The following is a 23,547-nucleotide window of genomic DNA, read 5'->3' as shown; positions in this document are numbered from 1 at the left end:
AGGGCAAAGATTTTATTAAATTTTTTTATTTTTTATTTACATGATTTTTAAGTATTTATACCTAAATGTAACAATAAATTTTTGTGATTTTTATGTAAATAAAAAATTGATAAAAATAAAAATTATATTTCAAAAATATTTTTATTAAATATACTTATTTCTTAAACTATAAAATTTAATTATTTTCTTTTCACTTACAAAGATATAAATGTCAAATAATTATGTTTACGATTTTTTTTTTACTAAAAAAAATACAACTTAAATTTCAACTAAAAAAAACAAAGATGTTATTCAAACATCTGTACATCTATCCAAACCTTAATTAAAATCAATTCTATTCGATTTCAGATAAAAAAACAAACTCTACCTAATTGTGATTTCACTTCAAGGTTATTCGCTTGAAGTTTCTTTCACTCAAATTGTGTGCACCACATTGCCCTTCAATTGCTTTGAAAAATTATGACCACCTTTTAAGCAGACTCTGGACCGCTAGGGATTTCTTCATAGCCATCATGGTGTTGAAGTTTGGGTTCAGACTTTTTAACCGGGATGCACTTTATGACAACTGCAATGGGCATGCTGACTGCTCCGATTAAGATGCACAGAAGCCACAGTTGCCAGCTAAGTGGCACAGTGCTTGCAAGTGCTCCGAGGAACTCGACTATTATTATTTGAAAAGCCACTGTTAAAACTAATATTCCTACGAACATCCAGCTGTCGAACATGCCTTTGAACACATTTATCTTCTCTATTTCCCGACTATTTATTTCATTGAACACCTAAAGTAAAATACAAAAGAAAAAATAAATAAATAAATAAATACCGTTCTCAATAATCATATAGGATAAGAAGTTGGTCAAGGGGAGGAAACGAGAAGCAATAAGTTAAATCCGAGAATAGTACCTGGCAAAACACAAAGGAGTTGAATATCACCGTATTGAGTACAGCGGTTGCATCTGCACCACTAAGCCCCAGTATCTGCTTCCCGTCAAAATTGAGAGCTACCAGGATGATTAGCTGATAAATGCTCTGACCAATTATGTTCCTCCACATGACCTTGGTGATGAAACTTTCACCCTTCGCAACAGGAGGCCTTTTCATTAATCCTTCATGAGGAGGTTCTGTAGCCAGTGCTAGTGCTCCAAGAGTGTCCATAATCATGTTGACCCAAAGCAATTGTACAGCCGTGAGAGGAGCAGATCCTGAAAGTTAAGTGGAAGCTCATGTTGATTATTTGTAATAAGTGTAATGGTACTATACAAGTAAAACAAGTGAACAGTGTAAAAGACTAACCTGAGGCACATGCAGAAACGAAGTTGATCACAAGAGCGACAACATTAACTGTTAACTGGAACTGCACAAATTTCTGAATGTTTATATATACTGCACGTCCCCACTTGGCAACATTTACAATCGTTGAAAAATTATCATCTAAGATGATAACATCAGCATTTCCTTTGGCAACCTGTAAATAGCATGCGCTTTAGGTTATCAGTACTATGAAACCAGGAAAAACATCATTAGACTGCATTAACCGTCTAGATGGATTAAACTGGTGCAATTCCAAAGAATCTCTCCTCAGGTTACAGTGGTTTAAAAGCCTTCAGACTTCAGGAGTACATTTTGTGAAAGCAAAGGAAATTAACTTCCCAACAGGCACTTGAAAATCCAATTATTTTTTCAAACTATCGTACTAATGCTAACCCTCGACTCAGATGTGAGCAGGGAGTGCGCCCAAACCAACTTGTCCCCACACTTAAAGACCTGATTATATTGCAAGAAATTGAAGATATAAAAAGTAAATAAACGATGCTTGATTACCATGCATAATTGTTAAAGACGCTGTTTGCTTTTATTATTAGTTGCTCTCACCAAAACACTGTACTACTACGGCAGATAACAAATTTCTTATTCACAATATCAACACGAGAATTGAGAAAGCAAAATATAAAACAATGAACGAATAAAAGTTCATGTGGTTCACGGATGCAAGTAAGCTGCAAAAATGGTTATAAAATCTCTTTACAAAGAAACATTTTTAGTTCATATAGGCATTTCTTTCAAACTATTGATGATGACAAATCTGGGGAAAAATAATTAAGCACTAGACATGACATTGATCAAATGCTAATAGTGCTCATAGACACTGCCTCCTAGAAAATATACCTCTTTTCTTTACTCAGAGGTAGAGAACAAAATCCATTAGGCACACTACGCATTATAGAAGAACCACATGTTTGAACAAATACGAAGAAGTTCTATACAATACAGAAACACTAACCTCTGTCCCAGCTATGCCCATTGAAAGTCCAATATCTGCTTCATGCAAAGCAGGAGCATCATTGGTTCCATCACCTGTCACTGCAACAACCTCCCCAAATGTTTTCCTCAACTGAGTTACCAAGGTGTGCTTGTCCAAAGGCAAAGAACGAGCCATTACCTGTATCCATAATAAACAGTCATAATAGTATTAGCACCTTGTGCATATAGATTCAGATTTTAACTTCATTATGTTCAGTTCAATAATATATAACCTGAAGTTTTGGTATGATGCGCTTCATATCAGCAGGAGACATGTTACGGAATTCTGGTCCTTCCACAGCCTCACCATCTGATGTAAGTATGCCACATTCTTTAGCTATTGCTCTAGCTGTATTTATATTATCACCAGTGACCATGCGAACAGTAATTCCAGCCTCTAAACAAGTTTGAACCGCCTCCTTGACTCCAGGACGCACGGGATCCTTAATTCCAACAACTGCTATTAATGTATAGCCACTGTCAGGGATGTTGTTTTCATTAGAAGAATCATTTAGATCTTTGAAAGCCAGGCAGAGAGTTCTCAGAGCTTCAGATGCGAAGCCATTTATTACATCAGTGATATTCCTGAATTGCTCTTCAGATAAAGGTACCGGTTCTCCATTGTCAGAAACCACTTTGTCACACATACTTAACACTATTTCTGAAGCCCCTTTGCAGAAAGCTCGCATCCCACCCGCTGGAAGAGCAATAAGCACGGACATCTTCTTTCTAACCGAATTAAAAGGCTCAACCTTGACAATCTTAAACTCTCTACGTTGGGCCTCAAAATCGCCACCCAGACGCAAGCCAAATTCTAAAATTGCTGACTCTGTTGGCGTTCCTAAAATGGAATTCTTGCCATCTTTATCTTTCACCACTTCCGAACCAGTATTTTGAAATATTGCCAGCAAGGTGATGTCCAATACTCTTTCAGATATTTCTAAGTGCAAGATGTCTTCTCTGTTATTGCCTTCAACCTTTGAAATTGTATTGCATATCCAGATTTTATCAACTACCATACGGTTCGTGGTTAATGTCCCCGTCTTATCTGTACAAATGCAGCTTGCAGAACCCATTGTCTCGCATGCAGAGAGATGCCTGACAAGTGCCCGATCATTCATTAATTTCTTCATTGCAAAGGCAAGGCTCAATGTGACTGCCAATGGCAATCCTTCAGGGACAGCCACAACAATTATAGTTACCGCAACGGCAAAGTAGTCAATCAGTGTCAATGCATCAGCTGAAGACCAAACTGTGAACTCATTATGAATTGCTTTCTCCCCCAAAAACCTTCCAGCCAATACTAAAAATGTAAGCACAGAAAAAAACAATCCAATTTTACCAATAATTGTAGCAACACCATTTAGCTTCACCTGCAGTGGGGTCTCATCTTCACCACCTTCATTCAGAGTTTCCATCAACTTCCCCCATTCAGTCCTCATACCAACTGTTGTCACCAGCATCTTTACTGAACCATCTTGAACTTTGGTACCGGCAAGAAGAAAAGGATTTTCATCACATATATACATCGGCTCACTTTCCCCCGACAAGCTTGACTCATCGATAAGCAGCGAGTATCCTGATATAAAAATCCCATCAGCAGGAACTTGGTCTCCAATAGATAAATGAACAATGTCTCCAACAACCAAATCATAAATGGAGACCTTTTGTCTTTGTCCATCCCTAGTGACCTGAATGAAAATCTTTTTCTTCTCTCTATCTAAATCCCTAAATTGCAAAGACTGCTTGTAGTCACTAATGGCAGTAACCATAACTACCAATAATATACTAAGTATGATTCCCAGCCCATCATACATGCCCTCTGGCCACCCTTCTGTAGCAAGTCCTACACCTATAGATAACACGGCGCAAACCATAAGGATAATTAATGTTAAATCTTGCAGTGCTTCCCACACAAACATCAAAAATGATCTGGGAGGTTTCTCTGTATAACGGTTGACACCATAAATCTTTTGCCTGATAGGTACATCACTTTTGCAGACACCTTCATTTAGGGAGACAGAGAGTTTTTGTGCAACTCCTTCAACTCCATCATTAGATTTCAAGCCTTTAATATCACGACCACGAACAATAGCTGCTAGATCATCAGGGTCAATAAGAAAACCCGCTTCTCTAGTCTCCTCTGAGAGCTTGTATTCAGGACGACCAGCAGCTGGACAAAAGCACAAATTGATTTGGGAAAAAGAAATTTAAGAATAAGAATCATAAGGAGCCATGTGGACTCTACAAGAAGGTGGATATCATACCATCAATGAACTGTAAAGCTGCTTTTTGAACGTAAAGAGCAACTCGTATTTTTTCCTAGGGAAAAGAGAAGAAAAAGAAAAGGATGAGATCAAAGATAATCACATAATAACTCATGACTCCATCATGAAGCTTGCTACAATTTGGGCAGCAACACCCTAGCCTTCACTGGATTCTAGTGTAGATTAGTTTCAAAGCATATCCATATTGCTGCATGGTCAATTACATTCAATATGGTGGCTAAAACTAAAATTCAGAACTAATAGAGGGTCAATTTTTCTGAGGAGAAAGATCCTTCTCTTCATGATCTGTTAAATGTGTAACTGCTTTATATTTCCACAGTTGTTACTTTTATGTAATTTTGCAACTGAGACACCAGTGATGGAACAAGCTGCATTGACAAAGGTCTCAATGTTCTCACCTAGGTTGTAAGTATCAAACATATCAGTTTATATGAATGTTTGTGGTCTTCCCTAACTACTTGAAAATCCAAGAACAATGCCTAAAGCCCCAAAGAGGTGTAACTTACAAGGACTTAAATTACCATGTATAAAATATTAGCATCCAATATATTGTTATCTACATTTACAATATTCATACAAACTTCATTGCTTTTTCTTTTTTCTTTCCTCCCCCCACAAAACAAAACCTGTCCTGCAAATTTGTGGTAACAAGAATTTAACTCCAGGTTGCATGCGTGCAATGCAAAAATAATGCACAAATTCCTGAAGCCCTTACATGACCTTGAAAATTTAACCATAGTAGTTTCAACCAATCAAGAGCCAAAAATGCTCCATAACATGAATTCTTATGCAATAGATATAATTCACACAATTCCTTGAGCTGAGGGAGTGTCTAGTGGGATGCAAATAAGTGTTCTCTCATTATATTCTGGTTATTTGAAGAAAAAAATTTATGACATAAATTACAAAAGTTAGCTTCTATATTCATCAGTTTTTGTATACCCTGGGATGATGGCCACCATCTACCTTGTCCCATCTAGTGCATTCTGCCTACAAAAAGTAATCCAATATGATGATCTCAAGTTCTTAACCATCAACCTAGCATTCACTTTCAAATACTTTCTTCCACCACTAAAATGATTCTTTTATGAATTTGATTAAAATAGAATGTTAAATTTGCCAACTTATCATGACTTGCTAGATCACTTATTTCTATGACTAGCAAAATGTAATTAATTGGTAACACAAAATTATTCTAGTACAATTACAACAGCCAAAACCGTGTTCAAACCGTGTTTAACCAATGTATTATATTCTGTCATTATCAATACCAGATAATGCATGCATTATTCTATGAAGGCTTTGTTAGGTGAACATATAAAAATTACCAATAGCTAAAAGACAACAAGTTCATCGTTGAAATCATTAAAGAAATAATTAATAAGTGTGAGATCGGCAACAGAATCTTAGGAAAGTTCTTAGATAGGAAAACTGGGTTTTTTTACTGGGATTAATTTACTTATATAGCACTGGTTAGATTTTACCCACCTTCACCCACTTATTTTTTATAATTGAAGAAAAAATTATGACCCTCGAACCGCTGTCCTCATAATTGTGAGGCTCTAGCAACTCGGCCAAGGACTGAGTAGGAAAACTAAATTTCAATTCATTGTTAGTTGCGGGTTTTTTTTTAGTATTAATTGTTATTACATAAAAAATAATATATAATTAAATCTTAATCTAATACGATTATAAATAGACATGACACAAGATTATAAAAAAATTTAATATAATTCAATTAAACATTAAATTCAAATTTCAGACTAACATACCCCATTATCCTTATTTCTAGCAAAAACATTTTACTATAGTATTTAACTTCATTTTTAAATTAATCAATTATGACAAAAGATTCCAATAAATGAGAAGCAGGACAAATCTGATAAGCTAGGTGGCAAACCAATGATTTTTATCGATAAGAAAAATGTGGAAGTGCAGAAGGTAAGTATTATTAAGAGAGAGAATTTATTTGTGAAAAAAATTGTGACAGAGTGCGAGCCGTCGTTATCAACACAGACAAAATTTCCCATTGCATCTCTATCATGTTATTAATGCTTGATGCACCGGGAAACTTCCTTGAAGTTTCCTAGATGTGAGGTAGTTATGAAAGTGAAGTTAATAATACTGGCTCAGTATGAAAGCTATTTCTTTATTTTTCAAATTTCAAGGTTGGCTCAAAGGAACACGCAAAAGGCGAAACCCTTTTTGACTGAAATTTCAATACAACTAATGACCGCTAAAACTTTGACATTACACGAGGAATTGGAATAAATTAATATTTGCATGAAGAATAAGAATCAAAATAGTTATTTATCCAAACGATAAATTTTTATTTTTGAGTTTAATTTATTTTTTAATTACAACAAATTATAGTAAATTAGTAGAATATCTTTAATTATAATTATGTATTTATTCACTAATAAAATAAAGAGAAAATAATTTATATAATTAATATTATTATCTTTACCACAATTATTATAGTAAAAAAGAATATTTAATTATTACCATTATTATTATTATAATATAATAAAATAATGGCAATTATTATTTTAATATTAGTAAAATAATTACTACTATAATTATAGTTATAATCGCAATAGCAATATTCTAATTATTTTATTTATTCTAATAATTATAATTAATAACATTATCAGAATAAAAATTATTATGATGATGATGATAATTATTATTATTATTACTACTATTATTATTACTGTTATTTTATTATAAATATTATATAATTATCAGAATTATTATTTTAAATATTTAAATGAGGTAAGAAAGAATAAATTTTGTTTAAAGATAAAAATATCAATTCAACTTCCATTTTCATTCTTATTCTTTTATATTTTTAACAAATACTATTAATGAGAAATGGGAACAAAACACACTATAATTTTATTTTATTTTTTTCAAGATAATTGCATTGACGTAATAAACGTAAGCTCTATTTGATCTTGTGGTTCAATCTATATGGTTTTTTTTTCACAACAGATAGAAAACCACCGCAACCTAAGGGCCATAGATTTTAAAACTCAAATTCCTAAAATTTCCAAAACAATTAAATGAAATTCACTGTTATATCGTATAGCACTTGCACGGTTGCACCTACCCATGGTACTAAAAACCAACTTGATAAATAAAATAAAATAAAATAAAAAGTGCTGTTATCTTCTATTAAAAGTGAGGTTATAATGGTATTTACTGTTCTTGCCAAAGTCAGTATTTTTTTCTCAAAATGAGGGGGGATTCCATGTGAAGCGGGGTAGGGGACAGTAGACGAGTGGTTGAATGCACATTTTGACTTTTTAAGAAAGGAGACTTAAGATCTACCGCGTTAAAACGTGGCAAGAGTCGATTGGTTGCTGACCTACTGGTGCATTCCATATGAAAATGCAAACATTGTATATGTGACAAAAACAGCTCAGTGAAGTTTTGAGATGCAGCCCGCGTCATCTCCGGCGCGGCGATTATTTCTATAGTTAGAAATTTTGTTAAACAAAAAGGATCTGCAAACAAACTGCCAACGGACATACACTAAAACTAAAAATTTTTGAATTGAAAGAGAGAGAGACAAAGAGAGAGAGACAAAGAAAATTTTGCCCTAATCTGGAAAAATGGGAAAATTTTTTTTAAAAAGTTTGAAGGATTAACAAAGAATGTTGGTTTCTCTTTCTAATATTTCAGTTTTGGTTGCGGAGAAAATAAAAAAAAATGAATGATAAAATGAATGAAGTAGAAGGGAGTAAGATTGGAGAGAGAGAGAGAGACAGAGAGAGAACCTGTATTTTGAGTTTTTTCTTCTCGGCCTCGGAACGCTTGACGAGATCGGCGACCATACGGAAGCGTCGACGGCGGTTCTTGACGATAGAGACGGCGGATCTCCACCGTCGCAAGGCTTGCTCCGATGGATTCTTGTGCTCCACATCGAAGTCCTTCCAGTTCCAAAATTTGTCCATTTTCCCGCTGTTGTAGAGAGCGACGAATATATGAGCGTCGAGACACAGTTTCTTCTCCTCGAGTTTCAGTCAAAACTTTTACACAATAAAATGATCTTAACTTCGTATCAACCAAAAAATTGGGCGTTGAGTGTCAAGTGTCCGTACAAGAATGCTCATGTGAGTTCCCTATTACCCAGTCAGATCATGACACGAGGACGAGGGTGAAATATAACTTTAAAATCTCGCTTTTACCCCGCCTCTGCTTTCAAGACAAAATGAGAAAGTACATATTACCAATTGTTTCCGCAAGAAAGCATATCTTGATTGGAAGCTGAAAAGTGATGGCGATGGGATCCAGATTTCCCTTTTATTTTAAGCAACTAAAAAAGTTAAATTCTAATTTATAATTAATAAATAGAAATTTAATAAAACTATTTTTTAATTATTTAGAAAAAATTTCGAGGGTTAAAAAAGAGTTTAAACCAATTTTAGACGACTTAAACAAAATAGGGTAGGATAGAAAATAAATAAATAAAAATAAAAATAAGCATAAAAGTGTATTACCAATGAGACCTCTTGCGAGACAAAAGCTAACCTAAAATTAGTATAATATAATCTTTTAATTGTTTGATAACTAAAAATTGAATTATATAAAAAATAATAATTTTAGGTTGATGTAAGTTATTAACGATGTAACTTAATAAGAATTTAGTAAGATCGTATGGAATAAATTTACATTAATTGTTTCTTGTTATTATTCCTTTTTTATTAAAGTTTTTTTGAAATAACATTTAGGTGTAATAAGTATTGCACCCTAACATATTATTAGTACGGAATTATAAACTCTTACATTTTAGTTTTTACTATTTTTTTCACTAAAAAAAGTTAATTGACTATTAGTTGAAATTTAAAGTAATAATTTTGCATTTGCTTTGAAAAAGTAAAATCACAAGACTCATTACATATATGTTGACTTGTAAAATATCAATTGAACTCTTGTTAAATTAAAAAATTATTTTACCCTTAAATTTAAAATACTAATAGAAAAAACTAACAATTATACCCATGTTAATTATACCCCTGCCATTAAGATGGGTTATTGTGGATACTTAGGTCAAGGGCATTATTGCTATTTTATATGTCAATATATGTGTAAGAATAGAGCTATTTAATAGAACTATTTAAACTTATAAATCTATTTATTAAACTCTTTTTTCTTCTTAATAAACCCATTGTTTAAATTCAAACAAGTGCATAATTATTAATTAGTATCTTAAAAGTCAATTAGCGGTTAATTGTTGGAAAAGTAGTAAAATGTAAGAGTTTGCAATTTATTAATAATAAAATATTGGATTGCAATATTTATTACATTTAAATGTTATTTTCCAATTATTTTAGTAGGAAAAAAAGATAATAACACTTTTTTAAAAAAAAGAATTTAGTCAATTTACATATTTTTTTTTAGAAGAATTTACATAAAAGTTAGTTCCAACGAAAAAGTTAGACTTTATCAAAAGAAAAAAAGGAAGGATAAAAAAAAAAGTTAAAAGAGAGAGAAGAATTTTGAAAGAACATGATTTCTCAATATATATTTTTTTTTGAGTTTGGACTATTGGCACTTTTTTAACATTCTTTCTAAATCCCTTTTCTTAACATATTCTTTTTTTAATTCTTAAAATAACTCTCATTTATTATATTTTCTTAATAAACTCGTGAGTGATACTTTAAAAAAAAAAATTATTAGGCGTTTTCTCTCACCTTTCTCCCATTTCAAACCACTTTCAATCTCTTCTTAATTAAAACATTCATAAATTTATAATTTTTATCTCTATTTGTCTTTATTTTTTCTAGTAGGTAATAACTTTGGCATATACATAAAGACATGTGTGCAAATCTTAAAAAAAAAATTGATCTAAGTAAACAAACTTCACAAAATTATCTTTCCTGCAAAAATTTTGTTTATATTTATATCAAATTCTTATTATATGACAATTCATTTTTTTTTAAAATTTTATAGATTTAATGAGTTTATAATGGAGAAAAAAATAACAAAACATAGGCAGGTTTAATTAGATAAGTTTTATTTTTAATATAATTTAAATATGAAGGATAAATTTATAAATAAAAAATAAGAGGGGTTTCATAAAAGATAATAGAGGGTTGCCAATAGCGTCTGATAAGACATGATTTCTCAATTTGAAATTATATAATTTATATAATATTGAAAGAAGTGGAAAAGATGTGATCAATATTAAAAACTGTGATCCAAAATGGACGGATTCCACATACAACATTCAACGGTGCTCTTTACTTTATCATACTATTTACCTGTTATTCAATTCCAATAACAGGTAGAAATTATTAGATACCACCACCAATGGTGTACCCAATAAGTTTTTCTATTGGATTCCGTTTCATTTTTTAATTGAAACCTTTTTCCTTCCGTCAGAATCCAATTCCACTTGATTGAATTTAATTGGATTCAATTGGCAGAATCAAAATAGGGGTATAAACAGAAATTCGTTGGATTATTCTATTCGGGCGCACCAACTAGTTATGAAATCGCATTGATAACCTCTACTCGTGTCCTAGCTCGTCTGAGAGCTAGATTTGCCTCAATTGTTTGTCTCTTGCTTTCAGCTTTCCTCAAATTAGCTTCTGCTATTTCAAGAGTTTACCAAGCTTCTCAAGGATCAATGGCACTACTCATCTCCGCTTCTTAGAATAACCATTGGTTGTTGGAGTGGATTCTTAGAATAACTATATCTACAGTTGTGGCAATAGACACTTAATTTGGTAATACATTTATTTGTCCTCTATTAGTAGATAAAATGATTCATTTCACTTCTAAATCCCAAACAATTCAATTAGGGATTAATACAAGAAGATTTAAGGTTATTTCTTTAAATTACTCCCTATTTTTAAGGTTGTAGCCTTAGCAAACAACTTCACGTATGTTACTTACCAAATAAAAGGCTTGCTCAGGAAGATCATCTAATTCTCTAGATAAGATCGATTTAAACCCTTAGTTTCAGCTAGATAAATTTATTTCCTTAGGAAAGAGGTAAATACATCAGCTATAAAAAAAAAAAAAAATTTAATAAGAAACGCTCAATTATTTTTGCCCCTACTACAGTTAAACGATCTTCTTCAGACAATTCGTCCAACCCAAGGATAGCTATGGTGTCCTCCTGTTCTTTGTAAGGTTAAAGTTTGTTTAACTCTTTTTTACTGTTTCATGATGTTACTTAACTTACTTGCCAAATTGATTGTCTTGGTTGTAACAAGGAGAAAAATCATAAGTTACAAAAGAAAATGCCAATAAACAAGCATGGGCACACCCACAAATTATCAAAACAAGAATTTTTGTATCGATTCAGGCGATAAGTCCTGGGAGGTAAAAGTTGAACAACGAAAATTATTTACCTACTATCTATTTTTTATTATTTTTTAAAATATATAAAATTGTTTTGACAGCGCTCTACTTAACGTTAATATTTTTTTATTAGTCTACACTCGTTTTAATACCATTAAAACTTTGCTAACATTATAAGGATAAAATTATCATTTCACAATGACACAGTAGTAGATAAGTACAAAATAATATAACTTCAAGTGGAATTCAGTAAAAAAAAAAATTAAGAATTACATATTTTTGAAAAAATATGAAAAAAAGTAGTCGGTAAATAATTTATCTTTACATTTAAGGGTAAAAAAAGTCATTTTCATAATATTTCATTAGTTTTCTTAACGATCTCCAAACAGAAGTGGACAAGTGAAAAGAAATGTAACTTCACGTGGATTCCAATAAAAAAAATAATTATGTATTTTTGAAAAACCTCGAAAAAACATGTGGTCGGTAGATGATTTCCCGTTGAACAAATAATACCCAAATTTCCTAAAACATCGATTACATAAATTTCCTCAATGAAAGAGTATATGAGAAAAATCTAAAATTCATGCTCATCGCTAATTTACAAGTGAACCAACGGACAAAAAGAGACCAACCATCTATAACATGTAATATGCATTTGGTAGCTAGGTTTGCTTTTTCATATCATTTGTTTTATAAAGGGTGAAAGGAACAATGGTGTTCCAAGCAAATAACCACTTTTGTAGATTTTTTTTTGCCAAACTTCAACTACTCAAATGGTCACGTCAAATGAATTAAAATTTATTAGGAATTTTTAGTCCCATCAAAGATTTTTTAGGTAAAAATATCAAACAAAAAATAAATAGAAAATAGATGAAGAATAAAGACCAAACACAAAAATTTATGTGAAAAAATTCTTATACCAGAGAAAAATCACAATCATCAATGATGACGAGAGAAAAAATTTAGTAGATGAAAAATTATTACACTGAATCTCTCAATAGACCTACCGTTTCTTTTATATTTAAAATTATCTACTTGTAGAAAAATTAATTGATGTGTTATATGAACAAAAGAATCCAACCTCTCTATATATAGTGATTATTTCTTATGGAAAAATTATTCATTTTCTTAAATTTTAAAAGAAAAATTTATAACTCCTTAAATAAGAATCGTTGCAAGTAAGAAAAATATCCTAATAAATCCAAATTTATATTACAAACAAGTTCGGGGTTGTCCAAATTGAGAAGAATTAAATGGAGGTAATAAAATAATGATAAACAAAAATAAATAACCGTTGGATGCGTTGTTGCTATCAGTCCGCCGATTATTAATATTAAAGACAAATAAGAGGTGCAAGAGTGAAGACACTCGGTACCCCACCGATTTTGCTAATGTTCAAAAAATGAAATATGCTATAAAAGTTAAAAAGCATCAAATCAGAAAAGGAAGGCTGGTGACCAATGCTACCTACATATATGTACAATGTCAAACTCTATTGGTACAAATTAATTTTACAATATGATATTATTATTACCACATATATTGTGTTTTTAAAAGAATAAAAAACCATTCCTCAAGCTGACCCAAAAAAAAATAAAAAAATAAAAAAATTAAGTAAATAGTGTAATAATGTTGACTCTTGACTCTACAAATACCGCATTTTAAAAAGAACAATCTCCATGCGTGACAACGAAACTCGCCTTAAAAGAAAACTCCTCATGCGCAAAGTCGCACCGCCTAAACTCTTCCCCTTTCCGCACGCTTAAAAAATCTCTTCCTTGTTATTATATCCACATTTATATTGTTGGCCACCTGCAATTCCACGTGTAGCACCCGTTAATGGTGGCAGGTAAAAAATGATTTCCATGGTGTGGAAGTTTCAATTTTCATAGAATATTTAAAAATGAAGAAAGAAAAAAGACATCTCCATGTGTTTTTGACCATGCCGTTGGGATATCATGATTCATGCCATGCCCCATGGGACATGTTTTGTTTTTGGGTAATGGGGTCAATGGGAGGCAAGCAAGCTTTGTTCAAAGTCTATTTTTTTATTTTTTTTGTCTTAACCACTAGGTTTATAATATAAATGATATTTGAACACCAACCCGGTCCACTTGACCGAATTATTTTCTGATAGTATTATTTATTTTGTTTCGAGTCCGAGTTTTAAGAGAGTTAGGAGATATGAACTAAAAAATTGATTCGCATTTTACTAATTATCCTATTTTTTTCTTTTTCTTTTTCTTTTTTAAAGAAAAGACAAATATATGAAAAAAAAAAAAAGTACGATGTATCATTTTGGCTGCCAGTTGCTATGATGTTATTGTACACTGAACGGTAACATTGAGTCCGTTGCCCTTTGCTACCCAGTTGTTCAAATATTAGTGCTCTTGTTTTTATAACATTGTTTTAAGCTTTAACTAACAATCTAAATTGATATTGAAATCAACCTACTTTAGCCTCCAGCATCTTTAGCATTTATTAATCTGCAGAAAACTTCTAACCCTTTAACTCAATCGGGTCAGATCTTTATGGGTGGTCTATTATTGCATGCTGCAACAGATGAAACCAACCGTCAGTGTAAGACAACTCCAGCCGTCCGCTTAAAAGTCGCAAACATTTTAGTTTTAGATAAAAGTATTCCCCGAAAATTTGAATATGGAATATAAATCATTCATTGCAGAAATTTGGGAAGAGATGATACAACTCTTGATAAGGTAATGGTATTTTCATGTCAAGTTAAATTATGAGCTCAATTGAATTACTTTCGGCTGCGACCCTTTTTCTAGAACAAAGGGTAGGGCATTGAGGGTGTTCAAAAAGATGGTAGAATTTTCAGGCACATACCAGTATATTGTCAAAGTCACTCAGCTTTTGGCTACCATGAATTTAAGCTTTTGCAACCAGTTCACGTGTTGATCTTGCTGTACATGGAGGAGAAGATAGTTGGTTAAGTGTTCTCCAATTCCTCTGGCAACTAGATATTCCTTGAGCGCGACTTGTAATTGAGGGTCCAAAGAACTGCAAATGCATTACTTTCAAGAAAGGTGATTATGTAACCAAAGAACTCAATGGGACTCCAGAATAATGAAACACAACGATGATTTCAGTAAAACAAGTCTGTTCTGTCTTGTGATATTTGAGAACAAATACAAAGATTATGCGATAGCCAGGGCCAAGCCTTACACTGAGAAGAAGTTGATGATTGTTGGAGTTTTTTAGTTTTTTTTTTTTTAATTCTGTTGGAGTTATTTAGTTAGTTTTTGTTTAATTGTATCTATTCAGCATAATCCCCAGTTGTGTCTGAGTCAACGAACATGAAATACTGCAATAATGATAATCAAATCTTCTTAATTTCATTAATGAGACACAGCACCCTACACAGTTCTATTATATACAATATCATCGGCACCCCTTATTACGATGACAAGCACAGGAAAGGGCATCCAATTGAAGAACCATGCTATCATTTTTCAGCTAAAATTAATATAACATTTACATTGTGAGTATCTTTTCACTTCAAAACTTAATCATGGCGTTGAAGTTTGGGTTCACACTTTTTAACCGGGACGCACTTTATCACAGCTGCAATGGGCATGCTACCTGCTCCGATTAAGATGCACAGAAGCCATAGTTGCCAGCTAAGTGGCACAGTGCTTGCAAATGCTCCGAGGAACTCGACTATTATTATTTGAAAAGCCACTGTTAAAACTAATATTCCTACGAACATCCAGCTGTCGAACATGCCTTTGAACACATTTATCTTCTCCATGTCCCGACTATTTATTTCATTGAACACCTAATGTAAAATACAAAAGGAAAAAATAAATAAATAAATACCATTCTCAATAATCATTTAGTATAAGAAGTTGGTCAAGGGGATGAAACGAGAAGCAATAAGCTAAATCCGAGCATAGTACCTGGAAAAACACGAAGGAGTTGAATATCACCGTATTGAGTACAGCACTGGCATCTGAACCACTAAGCCGCAGTATCTGCTTCCCGTCAAAATTGAGAACTACCAGGATGATTAGCTGATAAATGCTCTGACCAATTATGTTCCTCCACATGACCTTGGTGATGAAACTTTCACCCTTCGCAACAGGGGGCCTTTTCATTAATCCTTCATGAGGAGGTTCTGTAGCCAGTGCTAGTGCTCCAAGAGTGTCCATAATCATGTTGACCCAAAGCAATTGTACAGCCGTGAGAGGAGCAGATCCTGAAAGTTAAGTGGAAGCTCATGTTGATTATTTGTAATAAGCGTACTGGTACTATACAAGTAAAACAAGTGAACAGTGTAAAAGACTAACCTGAGGCACATGCAGAAACGAAGTTGATCACAAGAGCGACAACATTAACTGTTAACTGGAACTGCACAAACTTCTGAATGTTTATATATACTGCACGTCCCCACTTGGCAACATTTACAATCGTTGAAAAATTATCATCTAAGATGATAACATCAGCATTTCCTTTGGCAACCTGTAAACAGCATGCGCTTTAGGTTATCAGTACTATGAAACCAGGAAAAACATCATTAGACTGCATTAACCATCTAGATGGATTAAACTGAGTGCAATTCCAAAGAATCTCCCCTCAGGTTATAGCAGTTTAAAAGCCTGTTTGGGGGATTTATAACAACGAGACCAATCATACCCTAGACGAGGAGTCAGTCTCCTTACAAACAAGCAAATGGGTGAAGTCTAGTAGCAGGTATCCATGAGCAGGAATTTTCTGCTCGGCCACGAGGACGAGATAGTCTCCTGCTAGGAGTCGACAGCTTTCCCTGTTGAAGATCGAGGTCAGCAGACCCAGTCTATAGCGGTTAACGAAACGCGCACTCCTATTCGAGAATCTAGGCACGAAACCCACTCAGCCACAACTACGACATTCAAGCATCCACTTCCGTGAGTTGGGGAAAGTGATGGGTATGAATCGTGGGGGATCGGATTCACATGAAGGCTATAAAAAGGTAATCAACGAAGGTAAACAAGTTAGACATTTTGACATTAGAACTTAAGAAAAAGCATCTTTAGGGAGAAAGGAGAGAAAAGCTCAGAGTCATTTTTTACTGCCTAAGAGACCAAAAAAATAGCCACGAGATCAATGGCCGAGTTTCCCAAAAAAGTAAACCGAATTTTCTGACTTGAGTGTCGGAGGGTTTATGCCGGGGAAACTCCCGGCGTGCTCTAACCAGTTTATGTGTGCGCAAGAGTCTACTGAAGTTGAAGTCATACGAGGTGTTGTTCTGCTCGGTGAGAAGAGTTACGAGGAGAATCTACAGTTAGTCGAGAGTTTGAGAGTTAAGGAAAGATCCTGGTCGTGCAAGAGCAGACACCAGAATCTCGCATCAATATTTTGGCGCCATCTGTGAGGAGTTGGACAAAAAGCTTCCGTTAATAGAGAAGAGAATGAGAAAAGGAGTGAGGAGACAATAGACGTAGGTGGGGGTAGCGCCTAAGGAGCTTATTTAAGACTGAATGAGTCTGTGACCCTGAGAGAGATAGCTAATGAAGCATGACAAAAAGTAATGTATGAGCAGATGGAAATGATAGAGAAACAGATGGAGACTCTGACAACCATCTTACACGAGCTGAGAAATGAGCGAAGGGGAGTTCAAGAGAAGGGGATGAGAAGTGGTGGAATGGCACCAGGGCACATTTACAGAAGGAACAACGACAACACGATGAGAGGTCGTACCACTAGGAGATTTGGTGGTGAAGTAAGTAACTAATCTCTACGGGGAGAAAGTCATGGAGGAAGAGATCAATCCCTGGGGAGGCAGGTCTTTAACAATGATGATGGAGTTGTTAATACAGAGGAAAGGGAACTTCGGCAACACCTGCATGACATCGAGCAAGAAAGAGATCAAGTTGCAACACGTGACCTTGGTCATGCCATACAACTAGAGGAGGAAGTGCGTAGATTAACGGAGATAATAGATGACATGCAAGGACGTAGCAGAGCACCTGGCTGGAGGATAATGCTAGATGGTGAATCCCCCATCTCGGCAGAAATCATGAACGCAATCATTTCGAGGGATTTTTGCTTCTCAGACTTCAAATACTCTAGGAGAACTGATCCATTGATAAACATAGAGCGCTTCAATGATATAACTAGGGTGTAGGGGTTGTCTCAAGTTCAAAGGTGCAGGGTGTTTCTACTGTCTCTAGAGGGACGAACATGTGAGTAGTACCGGAAGCTTCCTCGAGGGGGTATCAAGTCATTCGAGCAGATGTGCTAGGAATTTACAGAGCAATTTCGGGGGTAATGACACATGAAGATGATATGATGGAGTTGACAAGCATGAAGTAAAGAGAGGATGAAACCCTTCGGAAGTTCATCAAAAGGTTCTATCGCGCTGTCTTCAATTTAGGAGCATTCAACCATCCCCAAGTATTGAGGGGACTAAAAGAAAGGGTAAGGATATAGCGCCTGTGGTACAATTTGAGAAGTCTAGCCATTCAGTCATATTCTACCGCTTACGAGCAGGCCAAGAGAGACATAGAGATTAAGGAGGAAAAAGCAGCAAAGATCAAGACAGACCAGCTAGAAGGGTTGAGGAGGAAAGAGAAGAGAGTCCCACCAGGAAATGGGTCGATTAAGAGGAAGGACCACCATGCCTCAGGTAGCAGTGCATGAGGTTGGGTCACCTCTTACCAGCCTAACTAGAGGCCAGCCCAATATTAGCGTAGCGGGATGCAACCTCCTCGCTCACCAGCCAGAGATTTCTGGATAAGGCATAACCAAACATACAATCATCCTTATCAATACCCATGCGGTGGTAGAGCGAGTAGACTAGAGGCACTAATGCCCCCTCTAGTTTAGAATGGCACCTGTAGGGAAAGGGCGGTGCACATGATTGACTAGAGCCAAGATAATGAGCAGTATACTTCCTTGAATGTGCCACTGGACGAGGTGTATGAGGCCATAAAAGAACAAGGATTACTGTACACCCTTATTCCAATAACAAAGCTACTCAGCAGGAGAGATAGGAGATGGTATTGCAAGTTCCATAGCACTCACGGTCATACCACGACCGAATGCAGGGATCTTAAGACTCAAGTTGAAGATTTGATGAGAAATCGTTACCTAGACGAGTTCGTAGATTGGGCCATCCTGATGTTGGGTTCGTCATGTGAAGGGGAACATAATAATAGAAACATGAGCCACGAGTAGCCGGTGGTAAGAGTAATTGCAGGGGCCCAACGTTGGCGAGAGATTCTAACAAATCGAGGAAGAACTACGCTAGGTATGCCATGACTAGTAGAGAAGTGTTCTTCAACACCCCAACAGCCAAGCGAGTAAGAATCAGGCAAGTCCCGATCATGTAGACAAATGAGGACGAAGAAGGAATTTTATATCCGCATGAGGATGCTTTAGTCATTAAAGCCACCGCTGCCAGCAAGAAGTTTGACTGGATTCTGGTAGATACAGAAAGCTCAGTCGATGACATGTTCAAGTCAACTCTGGAGGAGATGGGAATAGCAGACCTGAGATTAGAGCACACCAATACCTCATTGAAGGGGTTTGGTGGAGGAAAGCTAGTCCCTTTGGGCGTAGTCGAGTTGCCTGTCACGATAGACAGCTTCCCGACAGAAAAGATTATGATCCTGGATTTTGTAGTTGTCGATGAAGAGAGTCCCTACCAGATGATTCTATGTTGTCCCTTCCTGCGGATGAGCAAGGCAGTGCTCTCTAATCATTACTTAGCTCTCAAGTATCGGGTGAATGGAGTAATGCGGGTAGTACGAGGAGACCAGAGAATTGCCCGAAGCTGTTACTCCAAAACAGTAAGGAAAACAATGCAGATCACATCACTTGATACTCGAGTGAAGATCAAGAATGGCAGACAAAAGTCGGTTGAGGAGCTGGAAACGGTAAACTTGGAAAAAGCTGATTCGGGAAAAATAATTCGAATCGGGTCGAGACTTAAAGGAGAGCAGAAGCAGGAGCTAATGCATTGTCTGCGAGCTTACGCAGATGTGTTCGCTTGGACACATGGGGACATGCCGGGAATCGACCTTGAGGTGGCCTGCCACAGGTTAGCAATAAGGAAGGGTGCTCGGCCTGTAAAATAAAATAGAAGATGCTTTAACTAGAAGAGGTACGAAGCAATAAATAGTGAAGTAGAGAAGCTCTTGAGGGCGAGATTTATTCGGGAAATCAACTACTCTGAATGGATATCGAATGTTATTCTAGTAAAAAAGGCTAATGAAAAATGAAGAATGTGCGTTGATTTCACTGACCTTAACAATGTGTGCCCGAAAGATGGTTTTCCCTTACCAAAGATCGACTAGCTAGTTGACTCAATAGCCGGTCATGGGTTGCTTAGCTTCATGGATGCATTTTCGGGATATAACCAAATCCCAATGTACGAGCATGATGAGGAGAGCATGGCGTTTATCACTAACCAAGGTTTTTTCTGTTACAGCGTAATGTCATTTAGTTTAAAGAATGCGGGTGCCATATACCAGAGGTTGGTGAACAAAATCTTTAAGTCGTTGATTGGGAGAACGATGGAGGTTTACGTGGACGACGTGATAACCAAGTCAAAGAACCCGAATGAACATGTAGAGCACCTCAAGGAGACATTTGGGCTTTTGAGGAAATACAAGATGAAGCTCAACCCGGAGAAGTGTGCCTTTGGGGTCGAGTCAGGAAAATTTCTTGGACTCATAGTGAGCCATCGGGGGATCGAGGCGAACCTAGAAAAGATCCAAGCAATCGTGCAGATGAGATCCCCTCGCAACCTGAAGGAGATACAGAGCCTTACGAGGAAGTTGGCAGCACTGAGTCTGTTCGTATCCAAGGCGATAAATAAGTGCCAAGCTTTTTTTTCAAGTGATAAGGAATGGAAGGAAAACAGAATGGACCCCCGAATGTGAAGAAGCCTTCCAGAACTTGAAACAGGATTTGCAGAGAGCACCTTTGTTGTCCACGCCGCAGGAAGGGGACGTGCTCTTTCTATATATGGCGGTATCAGATCATACAACGAGCTCGGTTCTAGTGAGAGAGGAAGAAGGCATTCAGTATCCAATATATTAGACAAGCAACGCGCTGCTCGACGCCGAGACTAGATACCCACCGTTGGAGAAATAGGTATTTGCTCTTGTGGTTGCTGCTCAAAAGCTGAGACCATACTTTCAAGCATTCCCCGTCTCGATAATAACAAACCAACCTTTGCGGTAGACTCTGCACAAGCCGGATGCTTCTGGTCGACTAGTGAAATGGGCCATGGAGCTGAGAGAGTTTGATATAAGCTATACACCCCGAGTAGCGATAAAAACCCAAACAATGGCGGACTTCGTGGCAGAATTCACAGAGCCCGAAGTGGGTTTCGACCAGCTAGGTGCTGCTATAGTCAACGACGAAGATCGGGTCTAGCAAGTATCGGTGGATGGATCCTCTAGAGAACATGGTTCTGGAGCAGAGATTATTTTGGAGGGCCCAGAAGGGGAGGAGATCTCTTATGTAGTAAGATTAGAGTTCACAATTACAAATAACCAGGCAGAATATGAAGCTTTAATAGCGGGGTTGGAATTGGCTAAGGCAGTGAACGATAGTTGCTCGTTACTACAACCAGAAGATGCGTGTACGATAGTTCAAGGTTGGCAATTGGGTACTCAGGAGGGTAAATCAAAACACAAAAGACTCAACATAAGGAGTACTCAGTCCTAATTGAGAAGGGCCATACAAAGTCAAACATGTGGCTGGACCCGGAGCCTATAAGCTCGTCCGTGCAGATGGCCACGAGGTGAAACGACCGTGGAGCACAGCACATCTCAAGAAATATTTTCAGTAAGATCCAATTACACTTAAGAGTTATTTATTTCCTATTATCGTTTATTTCAATTTCATGTAAGTCGAGTTCAGTAATCAATAGAACGTGGAGGAATTTCATTTAGTTGTCACCGACCACGCGAAGGCAAGCAGACCACCAAAGTTCCAAAAAGTTTCTAAGGCATGAAAAGACTCAAAAGTCTCAAAGCCTGTTTTATGGCAAGACAGGAAGTCAAGCATGCCAGGATCTGCTCGACCAAGCTAAGACGAGCAGACAACTAAAAGTTTCAATAAGTTTCTAAGGCATGCAGAGCCAAGTCTCCTAGCATCTGCTCAATCAAGTGTAAGCGAGCCAAAAAAAAAAAACAAGAGTATGTGAAGCAAGCAAACGAACTGAGGAGTTTTATTAATTTCCCAACAAAAGTAAAGAACAACTAATATCGACATACAATGTTCCAAAAGGAAATCCACAATACAAAATACAATTAAGAAGGCGGGGGATCAGAAGGCGGGGGATCAGTAAGCGGAGTCGTTTCCGCTGGTTGGTCAACTTCAGGAGCAGGGGGTCTCACTGGTTGCGCCCGGAGGAGTACTTGCCTTGGCAACATCAGTAAGGGCTGCACGAGGAGGAGAAGTTGCCTCCTCGGATGCATTTGGATCTAACTCTTTACCATTTTCTTTGGCTGCCTCTTTGTCCATATATTCAGCAACACTAGCGGCAAGCTCATCCATCTTTAGATCAGGATACTGCTTCCCGAGAACGGCCATGATGCGCCGATAAAAAAGCCGAAACCCCTGGTCGTACTGGTTGTCAGCTTCTTTCTCTAAGTTTTCGACATGAGTCTAGTGAGAAGCACTCAGGGATTCGAGCTGAGTTTCATAGGTAGCTTTCTGCGTTTACAAGTCCTCTTTAACCTTATTCATCTCTTCTTCAAGAGTGATAGCCTTTGCCTGCGCGAGGGACTCTCGCTCAATCAACTTAATATTCTCAAGGTTGAGATCTCCAGCTTTCTTCTCTGCAGCGCCAGCTTTGCTTTTGGCCGACTGAATGTCTTTTTTCATTCTTCTATCGTAACGGCCGACCTTCGCTTTATAATAAGTGGCCATACAATCGAAATGAAAGGCACTGAACTGTATAGCCCCGACCAGCTCGCCTAGAGTGCTACCATCAAATTCCTCAAAGTCTTTCTCGCTCACGAGCTTAAAAAACTCGCTGATGTAAGGGATCAACTCTGGTCGATTATCGTGCAAACGAGGTTTTAGGCCTGTACGTAGAGGCGGAGAAGTGGGATCAGTGCCATTGGCAGTCCCACTAGTTTCGCCGGCCTTGGGAGGAGGAGGAGGTGATAGAGTCTTCAAAAGGGCGACCTGCTCCACAGTGTTGACCCATTTGCCAAGAGGAGAATCCTTATGGTGATCTTGCTTAGCAGCATTGAGATGAGGACGCTGTGATTGTTTTCTGTTCATAGCCCCGATTACAGCGTCCTCCATCTTGAGGTTGGTGGATATCGGGCGAGATTGGAGCAAGTTATAAGTGGACAACAATTCTCTGCACGAGCAGGAATTGGCCAACACAGTCTCGACCCGCTTGAGCACGTCAAGCTTGAGTTTGTAGTGGACGCCCCAGGAACCTATAGCTCGAGCAAAGACAGTGTCAAAGATAGATCAATCATGAGACCAACTAGGGGTACAAGACATCTAAAACAAGCGGGCTACCTGGAACTACGAAACGGGAGGGGACGAGAACATTCTCCCCATCAATCTGTGTCACTTGACCTTAAGGACCCCTAGTGAAAAAGAATTATTTTCTTCCAATTCCCACCACCACCTGTTGGAAGATCAGTTATGAGTTTCCTGG

At 36.5% G+C, this 23,547-nt stretch overlaps 2 protein-coding genes across 3 annotated transcripts in view; both read right to left on the bottom strand.

The window, feature by feature from the left end:
- Window positions 1–201: 201 nt before the first annotated feature.
- Window positions 202–8,722, bottom strand: LOC102606838 (putative calcium-transporting ATPase 11, plasma membrane-type). Its single transcript, XM_006492888.4, has 7 exons — window positions 8,372–8,722; window positions 4,569–4,623; window positions 2,535–4,474; window positions 2,282–2,440; window positions 1,294–1,465; window positions 904–1,202; window positions 202–779 (listed from the first exon to the last, which is right to left on the bottom strand). The coding sequence occupies exons 1-7, from the start codon at window positions 8,546–8,548 to the stop codon at window positions 471–473; spliced, it is 3,111 nt and encodes a 1,036-aa protein (XP_006492951.2). The 5' UTR covers window positions 8,549–8,722; the 3' UTR covers window positions 202–470.
- Window positions 8,723–14,399: 5,677 nt separating this feature from the next.
- Window positions 14,400–23,547, bottom strand: part of LOC102631025 (mitochondrial acidic protein mam33) — a 38,090-nt gene continuing 28,942 nt past the window's right edge. The window contains exon 4 of one of the 2 annotated variants that reach the window (XM_052434491.1): window positions 14,400–14,459. Coding sequence is in view for 1 of the 2 variants with exons in the window: in XM_052434492.1 (XP_052290452.1) it covers window positions 14,774–14,927 (154 nt within the window). In the remaining variant the exon portion in view is untranslated. Of the gene's footprint in view, window positions 14,460–14,758; window positions 14,928–23,547 lie in introns of those variants that run through there. The other variant, XM_052434492.1, reaches the window with a different exon arrangement.

Source organism: Citrus sinensis, chromosome 9 (genome assembly GCF_022201045.2).
Source record: "Citrus sinensis cultivar Valencia sweet orange chromosome 9, DVS_A1.0, whole genome shotgun sequence".
Classification (NCBI taxonomy): Eukaryota; Viridiplantae; Streptophyta; class Magnoliopsida; order Sapindales; family Rutaceae; genus Citrus; species Citrus sinensis.
This window is presented reverse-complemented; position numbering and strand designations above follow the sequence as displayed.